This window comes from Abramis brama (genome assembly GCF_963993115.1).
Source record: "Abramis brama genome assembly, chromosome: 7".
NCBI lineage: Eukaryota > Metazoa > Chordata > Actinopteri > Cypriniformes > Leuciscidae > Abramis > Abramis brama.
In genome coordinates, this window is record NC_139969.1 from 23138173 (window position 1) to 23147258 (window position 9086).

General features: G+C 37.0%; 1 protein-coding gene across 2 annotated transcripts; it reads right to left on the minus strand.

Annotated features, from left to right (window-relative positions):
• Positions 1 to 1707: 1707 nt before the first annotated feature.
• On the minus strand, positions 1708 to 7622 carry bmi1b (bmi1 polycomb ring finger oncogene 1b). 2 transcript variants are annotated; one of them, XM_084119360.1, is made up of 10 exons: positions 7252 to 7622; positions 4367 to 4498; positions 4143 to 4239; positions 3892 to 3947; positions 3639 to 3689; positions 3426 to 3534; positions 3184 to 3226; positions 2977 to 3075; positions 2789 to 2869; positions 1708 to 2690 (listed from the first exon to the last, which is right to left on the minus strand). In XM_084119360.1, the coding sequence occupies exons 2-10, from the start codon at positions 4482 to 4484 to the stop codon at positions 2361 to 2363; spliced, it is 984 nt and encodes a 327-aa protein (XP_083975486.1). In that variant the 5' UTR covers positions 4485 to 4498; positions 7252 to 7622; the 3' UTR covers positions 1708 to 2360. The 2 variants fall into 2 exon arrangements, with proteins under 2 accessions (XP_083975486.1, XP_083975487.1); XM_084119361.1 differs by lacking the exon at positions 7252 to 7622 and adding an exon at positions 4830 to 5278.
• Positions 7623 to 9086: the final 1464 nt, after the last annotated feature.

Below are 9086 nucleotides of genomic sequence, written 5' to 3' on the forward strand. Positions count from 1 at the left end.
CAATTTCATGTAATTAAAAAGAAGAAAGGTCTCATCTTGTTATATATATATATATATTTCATAACACTGTAATCGTAATGGCTAGTGGATGCATTAACTGCTTACAACCACACGAGGGCGCATAGCGCTCCCGTACTGTGGCATGACGATCAATGAAGGCCTTCCAGAAACGCTTTGCCTATTTTAGACGCGGCAATTTTTAATGATCATTTTATTTTAATACGGATTACGCTACACAGCATAATCAGTGTGTATTAACTTTGAGGGTAGGCTTTATGTAGTGTCATTTATGTTTGTAAAACAGTGCCGAACACTATCAATCGAGTAGTTTAAAACAGCTGAAACAACAGAAAATGATCCTTCGTATGACATTTTATTTATTGATTTATTGTAATTTATTTCATTTTATTATCAGTAGGCCTAGCTGTTTTTAAATTATCTAGGCACACTGAGGTCAATCTCAACACCAGAAAAAATTAAAAATAAACGCACTATTCATTTAATTTAAACTGAGACTGGGGCTTTGCGTTTCAGAGACATATCCAAAAATGCGCTTCGGCGGCTGTTTAAATTTACGACTTTCAAAAGATTTTAACGTAGCTAAATGTAGCCTATTTTACTGAAGTTTTCCTTTCTTTCTTTTTTATATAAATACAAATTTTAACATTTAAAACTGATTTTAAACTACTACTTCTTTTTTTTCTTTTTTCTTTTAAATATCGATAATAACCTGTTCACCATCGACTAAACAGCCTACTTATCATAAGCCGCTAATTCTGACAGAACACCAACGAGATTAATCAAGCGCGGGCCCGCATAAGATAAATAATTAAAAGGCCTAAGTTAGATCATGCCTTTCTAATAAACACGGTGTTTATTTGGAGATCGTTAGGTTAGGTTAGGCCTACCGGTTTTGTTCAAATTACTGAGTTAAGATAATTAGGCCTAGGAACTATATTAATTACGAGAACGAAATAGGCTTTAGTAGCCTACTGTGCACTGTAAGTAAATATTAATGTAAATATTCAGCGTGGACCTGTTGTTAAGTCTGACATTCAGTAGAGTGAAGCCTAAAGAAGGTCAGTGAGAGCGATCTGCTTAGCTAGTAGGCTACCCTTACAAGTAGGCTAACTTACAGCTAAAGGTTTATTGAGAGATTTTTTTGCGGCTGGACATAGCTATTAGCTAACAGACCCTTATAAAATATTTAACGTAGGCCTATACTTTATAGTCAAAACCGTAGGGTCCGTAGCTATTTCTCATTGTCATTAGTGGCCGACTATTTATTTGTTTTTATTTATTTTTGTCTCTAACGGGATTATAGTCTTATAAACTCGTATTTTTCTAGTTTGCACCCACCGTGTCATTATCTGTCGTTTGAACACTATGTGGAAAATTTTCTATTGATCAGGGTCAAAGCACAGACTTCCTGCTCTGAACTGAGAAAATTAGGCCTAGCAGCTACCTACGCTTTACTTCATGAAGGCGTCGTACGGTAAGAAACCATTCGACCACAAATATCGCAGTTTACCCATTATGTTGTTTTAAACCATTTATATTTGTACAGCTAAAATATAAACAGCTTCCTTTGACCTGAGAACCGACTTTATTCAAGGCCGAAGCAGGTTTTTGACGCAGAATCTAGGCCTGCCTGGCAAAAAAAAAAAAAGTCACGGGAATTTTGTTTTATAAAGTCCACACACTGTATTTGGTAATAAAAAAAGTAAAATGTTTATTTAGACAAAGTAAATAACAAACAACCGCTTGAACAGAAAGAGCAAGAAAGAAGTTGAGAAAAGTAGTACCGGTAGTATGACGCGGTGAAGACTCCGTTTCTATCATCGTGTGATTCTACATTTCTCAACTCAAGTTATACAACGAGCACATACGTATCAGATTTTTTTTATTACAGTTTCTGGTTTTGTCCAAAACAATACTGACGCTGCCTTTATGCCCTTTAATCTGCAAATTTAGTGGTTACACATTTCAGAGTAAAATCCATACAATCTGGATAAACATTCCACGTGCCGCCATGTGTTTTATTGGAGACTTCATGGACAAGGAAATGATTTATATACATACAATATTCTAATCTAAACGATCAAGACAGTTTATAAAACACCGAGATACATTCTCCTCCTTGCCGAGTTTCTCTCCAGTACTCTTCACAATATTAGTTATGCAATAGTAATTAATACAAAATATAACACAAACAATGCTTGTGTTACAAAGTTTTCACACGTGGTGACAAAACAAAGATATTTAAAAATGATATAAAAAATTTAAGAGGTGGTTTATAAAGAAAGCATCTACATCACAGCTCTGTTTGCATGGGGTTGATGGCTTTGGCATCCATGAAGTCACCCAAGAGAGTTGGAGCCATTGTGAGAAGTTTTGCAGACTTTGCTGCTGAAAGGAGTTTGGCCATTGTGGCCCACTTTGGCAGAGACTCCATTAAGAGTGGAGATATGGGGGAAGTTGGGACGTGGAGACTGGACAGGGGTGCTTGGGCTGGGCAGAGAAGAGGATGTCGAGGGGGCGGCAGCAGCAGTCGGGCTGTTCGGTTTGTCACTGCTGGAATCACTTTCTGTATCAGGCCTTCTGCCGCCGGTCATATCATCCCTTGGGCTGCTCAACTTCATTTTTTTGCAACCGGGGCGAACTCGGTACTTTAATGGCAAGGGCCCGTTCTGTAAAACATCAACATGTTATTATCTCCGCTTTAAAAGATATCGGACTAAAATGTATAATAACACAGTTTAAAATATCTCAGATTCAATACTCCTACCCTTCTCCATGTGTAGATATAAGCAATATCCATAAGAGTATAATAATCTTTCAATGGCTCATCTTCATACATAACTTCAATCTGAAAAAAGAAAGAAAGAATCTTATCTAAACAAGCTCAATTTGTCAATATATAAAAGGTGTTGAAAGCAGATGAAACCTTTAAAAAGTGAATGCAAACAAGATTACCTGAAAGGTACATGGAATATCCATTTTGCTTCTGAGAAATTTTCTGAGATGCATTACTGTCATCGCTGCAGGGCATTGCAAGTACCGCTTTACATTCACCTACGAAAATCAGACCATTACAAAAATTCAGTATAGTCAACTATAACCCTCAAAACTGACTCAATGAGACTTGTTCTCAGATATTTTATTAATTAGGAAATTAATTACCTCTTTTGTGGTATCCTTTTCTTCTCCATCTTTACTATCAAACCTGATCATTTAAAAAAAGAAAAATGAATTTATGTCTATCTAATACTATAAACTTCATGTCTGGTGCAGCCAACTACTTTTACATGACTTTTACTTTTTTTTTTATTAATTACCATTTCATTGTCAATTTCATAAACAACATGAAAGTGATCTCTAATGATAATTAAATGTATAAGGAGTTTATATTGAACTGAACCTACTTGTTCTGATCAAAAAACTCAATGGACAGACTGATGATCTCATCATCAGCAATGATTCTCTTGTCTTCATCTGCCACTTCTCCTCGGTCTTCATTAGAACCATTAGTAGCTGAAGGACAGATAAATAATTACAACATGTAGATAAAAAACAAACAAAAAAACAAGACTGCTTATGAATTTTAAAACATCACAATGACCATCTTAACACTTTACCATCAACTGATGGATGCTCCGCATAAAAATCCCTCCTTCGTTTCATTTCATCTGAGTTACAAAAGCACAATGAATACAACATTATTTCTTAAGAATTGTTTAGTAATGTGTTATTGCTATGACAATTTTTAACATAAATCTGAAAACAAACACACAAAAAAACACATTCAAATACTCACATCATGACATGCCCAGCCCCTTCAGAAATTAAATTAATAAATATAATTAAAATGAACAAACTTTTTACACTTACTTTTGAACAGACCAGGCACCAGCTTGTAAACAATGTCCTGAAGGGTCTTATCAGACCTGAAATTTACAAGCATTATTCGAGGGGTTACTTGGTATCTATATAAAGAAACATTGCCTTCATTCAGTCGTTCATTTAGCCTACAGAAATTCAACTGGATTTTGTTTTACTGGATTTTCCGGAAGTAGCAGCATTTAGGCTACTGAAATAATATTATGGTAATCAGAAATAAAGTAAATACACATAATCATTACCTGATATTGAGGAGAGGTTTTGTTTTATGAACTTGGACATCGCAAATAGGACAATATTTGCTGGTCTCCAGATACCTCACAATGCACATTTTGCAGACTGTGAAAACAACAAACGACAAATAAATTGTAGCCGACCCGATCAATTAAATTGCCCAACAAAGCAAAGCATTAAAGATAAGTATTAATTTAATAACATACTACATTATGACAGATTTCGGACTTACATGAATGCAAACATTCGACGATGGTGGAGGCGTCAATGAAGTATCCTCCACATAAAACGCACATCAAATGAGGATTGAGCTCCGTTATCTTGATTCTTGTTGTTCGGTGCATTGTCATGAGAGTTCGCTGACCTGATAACCAAACAAGACACTAATTAACATTTAGTCATAATTAATAGCCCATAAAAATAGTCTGGTTACTCAATTTAGATGGTTAACTTGCACTTAAAGCGAACAAAAATGCGACACAAACAGTCAAAATAGGATAGGCTATACACCTTTAACATGTAACCCGACAATTCACAACTCAAATAACCTAGGCTAGTGTTAATCTAAATTAATATCGCCTTTGGCTTAACTCATTCGCATTACAGGGAAGTGTCCGCGCACAATTTGAAACGGTTCTCATTTATTTGCAGGGATGCGTACAGGTGAGAGATAAAGCTAAAATGCCCACACTTACAGTTGCTATGACGACGGGGTTGTAGTTGGCATTGTGCCAGTCAAAACGGAGCCGCATATCTCGCATGATTCACAGATGGTCCGGATCATAATGACCATAAATTCAACCTATTGGCGGTAAAGCGCGATCATTTCCTCTCGACCAGTGTTTCTCTCGCTAAAAAACATGCCGCTACTTGAATGTGGCTGCCATTTTGCTAGACAGCCCCGCGTCCAGGCGGGTTCGCCCTCGTGAGGCTGCGACCTGTGCACCACACACTATTGTTGAAGAGCAGTGATGATCACTATCACCTAAACACGTCGTACAACCACCATTACAACAAGCATCGCTTCCAAATGTGATAGAGAATACAGTTCTTCCTGCCTTGCCGATGTCTGCGATGAGGAACACAGAGTCAACGGAAGCTCGAGAGCTCGCGTATGTGTCCCGCTATCTCTCGCCTGCGATATAGCCTGGGGTTAGTTCAAACATGATCAATTTTCATGCAGATACCAATATCCCGTGACTGCGAATATTCAATTATAAACCCTCCCAATGCAGAGCATAGGCTACTGAATCCAACGCATTAAATACAGTCAAATAAATTTAGACGATCTACATTTGGCACAGACCAACCTTTAGATAGTTGCTCGGTGACTGAGAAAACATCTTGCTAAGGACATTATAGGCTACTACAATCTTACAAAGTGCTACAAAAACAACAACAACAGCTCAATAGAGTTCTAATAGCGAAATAATACCATTCAAAAGAGTGCAGAACAACACCTTGCATTTTAGTCAACGACAAAAACAAAAACAAATGCAAAATATAGAGCATAAAGTATTTTTGTAGGCTACTTTTAGTTCTTCATTAGGCTAAGTAACAACTGTCTTTAATGAAGTTGGACTGTATTCTTTTAATTCAATTTGTAGATCGGAGAACGAAACAGGCGGCTGTGGTTCCAGCGAAGGGGGAAAAACAGGTGTGCTTTGGTTTGGAACTGGTTGGCCCTTCCTCGGGCTTGACCAATAATGAAGACTCACAAGACTAATATGTGGTTTAGTAATAATATTAAAATTGCATGCTACTATGATTTAACACTATGCACTGGAAAACGGAACAAAGTTTTTTTGTTTTGTTTTTTTTCTATGAAGAAAGAATAACAGTCTAGGTTAAGAAAAAAAACTGTAGTCTAGTTCCAGTAAATCTGACAGTTTATCGCATAGTTTACTGCAGTCATATCTTCATATTCAGAAATAACAATGATGTGTCCTCTTTCTTTTACTGTCAGAAAGAAGCTAGCATTTTATGATTTGGCTATTCAATACAGATATTTGCGGTGTGGCAAAATTTGTGGGGAAAAAAATATAGGCCTATAAGATTAATAAATAGCCTAGGCTATACACAGCATATGCGGGCCAGACATTGGGAAAACAGCAGTATATCTGCCAGTGACGGCTTAATCATTTAAATATGGCCAGGAAAAAAAATTATTTGGCAGAGAACTATATAACTTTGGTAGAGAACTATCAATTAAGTTCGAGTTAACAACCAATGTTAGAACATATTTATTCATTCCTTGAATGGAGTTATCAAAAATCTTTTTATGAACGTGTGACACATCGGGGGGTGAGTCACATTTTAGTTAACCACTGACTGATTCAAAATTATGATCAATATTTATCAGACTGACGAAAATGAAATTTAAGTGTCAAATCTTAGAATTAGGATTCGTATCCTTCTCTGTAAAAAAGAAAAAGAAAAAAAAGAATGTTCAGTTCAGTCTGACGTTTCAGATCAAGGTTGCATTCAATCGAGACAATGTTTTAGAATATTTTTTAAAACACCCAAAACGTGTTACATTTAGTGACAAATAAACAATAGCAAACACGCTTGAAAATATATTTACTCGGAAGTTAACCACCTCAAAATAATGGTATTTCATGCTGCTACAGCCATAGTAGGAGGTACCCAATACGCATATGAATTTAAGTTAATAAAATTAACAGACGCCATTAAAACACTGTGAAGTATTTTTTTCCTAAATATACACTCTCTAGACTGCTCAATTCTATAAAATAAGAGAGCAAATGATTGATTTTAGCGCGAGAAGAAATGGATGAATGTGGACACCCGTTAACACCTGACCCAACTCGCCTGTTCTTCAGCGCGCGCCGACTTTTTAGGTTATAAACAACACTCGAAGAGAACAATATACTTTAGTTTTACAAAGATGCCATACTCATTGACGTGCACATTGTGCGAACATATGCCATTGGTTGCGTTTAATTAAAAAATGTGAGAAAACTGAAATGAAATTCGTATGAGAAACGATCACAGACACAAGAGGCAACATTACTCTCTTGCCTCCGAAGAAGGAAAAAGAAAACAAAATCAGAAGAGCTCGTTACTCCACTCTTTTGTACATCCAAGCGTACATACCCAGTATATTCCCGATGGTTTCCTAGCTTTGTTTGTGGTAGACAATGAAACTTGAGAGTCGATCAGCAAAAAATGAATGCTACTGAAGCGGCCATCTTGGAATGAGCTGCAGACGCTGTCAATGGCTCGAACTAGCGCACTACCACCGTGCTCATTGTGGCCTTCTTGCGCAATTGCACATATGTTACCGTAGCTTAGCCTTTGCAGACACTTTCCGATTTGATTCACAGATAAATCCACAGATTCCGGTCATAGATGTTAAATTCCAGAGGCGTACTGCTCCCGCACAGCGATCTGGAAAAACACAGTGTCTGATGGTTGAGTGTGTGCGAACTGACACAGTCCCCAAAATGGCTTAGTTCGACCGCCCCACTCCATCACGTGATCTCATTCCTTACGGGTAGCCTGGGAATTAGTAGTGGGGTATATCATCAATAGGGTACCCCTCTGACGGATGTCTTTGTCAAACCTCACCACCCACATCACCACTTCTGAAGAGGAAAACCTCTTGCCAATCCATGTAGTTTGGCCGGAGTGGTTCGTAGCCTAGGCTATAGGCTAAGCAATGAACTAACTTTTAGAGAAGATGTAGCCTATTTTTATTTTCACGCAAATCATAATGAACAGATGCAAAAGAAGTGCAAGTGTTATTTTGAATACGTCAAAGTAGGCTTTTTTAAATGGAATCATAAAAGTAGGCTAATGCAAGAGGAATCAATAATCGCTCAAAAAATTCTCCATTTATTAACTCACGCTGATTTTTTTTTTATTTTAATGTAGTAAAATTAACGTTTTAATGGCCAACTTGTTTGCTACCCGGTGCATGTGAAACTGCTGCTCGATGTAGATACGCATATAAAATATTTTACTTCACTGCCTTTATAGTTTACATTTTTTAAACCATAAGCAATAGCCTTATCGAAATGAGTCTTATTGGCTATTTACATTCCTAATTTTTGGTTTAGCCTACATTTTTAGTTGACTTAACGTGTGCTCCAAATACAAAATTGTGGGCTTTCCGTTTAGAAGTTATTACGCGCCTCATACATCAGTATAATGACTCGTAATGTTTTTATTCACAATCATTTTCACACATGTTACAGTGAAGTTATGTCTCTCATAAAATAAAAGTAGGGTGGTGATTAAATTAACCTCTTGATGTGAATATTTTAAGAATTTGTTTATTGAATGGTCCGGGACATGTAGCTTTCTTACAGCTTCTTTAGGCTATTGCTGCAATATTTGCCATATCGAACGTGGCTACACTAACTCACATTGAAAGAAAGGCGTTTCTAAGCAACTGCATGTTTTATTAAATTACCATTCATAGGCTACTTTATACCAGTCCTGACTTGAAAGACTTATCAATTTCAACAAAAAGATTGTTCTTCAATTTTGCGTTTACAAATTCTATAGATCATAAATGTTTGCGCAGTTACTCCGCGTTCCCTTAGTGTAACAGTTCAGATGACACATACTTTTCAGATAGTCAGTGGAATTGTGATCGGTTTGGTGTTTTTTTCTCTCTGTAGCGCTGGACTGTGGTTTAGGACACTGCATGCGTTCAGCTGCAAACCACACGCGCAGTCTGCCTGCCGTGACGTCAGCTGCTGCTCTAATACAGGCATTTCAGCGAAAACAAAGACGCTCAGCTTGCTGGCAGAAACCCGAGGCACTTTCGCCTTAACCGTTCCGGCTTCTGCAAAACGTAAAGCTTCTTGTGTTACCACGCCGTACCAGTTTCACATGGCTATAATATTAATCATATATTGCCTATAAAAAAACAAACAAACCATTAAATGCATCAATCGAATTGGTCAGGATAAGCCAATTGT

What these genes read in the sequence shown, in the direction of transcription:
- bmi1b (XM_084119360.1), bottom strand. Translation starts at nt 4,484, where the DNA reads ATGACAATGCACCGAACAACAAGAATCAAGATAACGGAGCTCAATCCT. An exon ending in GAGTTTTTTGATCAGAACAA is followed by an intron (nt 3,227 to 3,425) that starts GTAGGTTCAGTT and finishes TTAAATGATCAG; the next exon opens with GTTTGATAGTAAAGATGGAG. An exon ending in ATATTCCATGTACCTTTCAG is followed by an intron (nt 2,870 to 2,976) that starts GTAATCTTGTTT and finishes TTCTTTTTTCAG; the next exon opens with ATTGAAGTTATGTATGAAGA.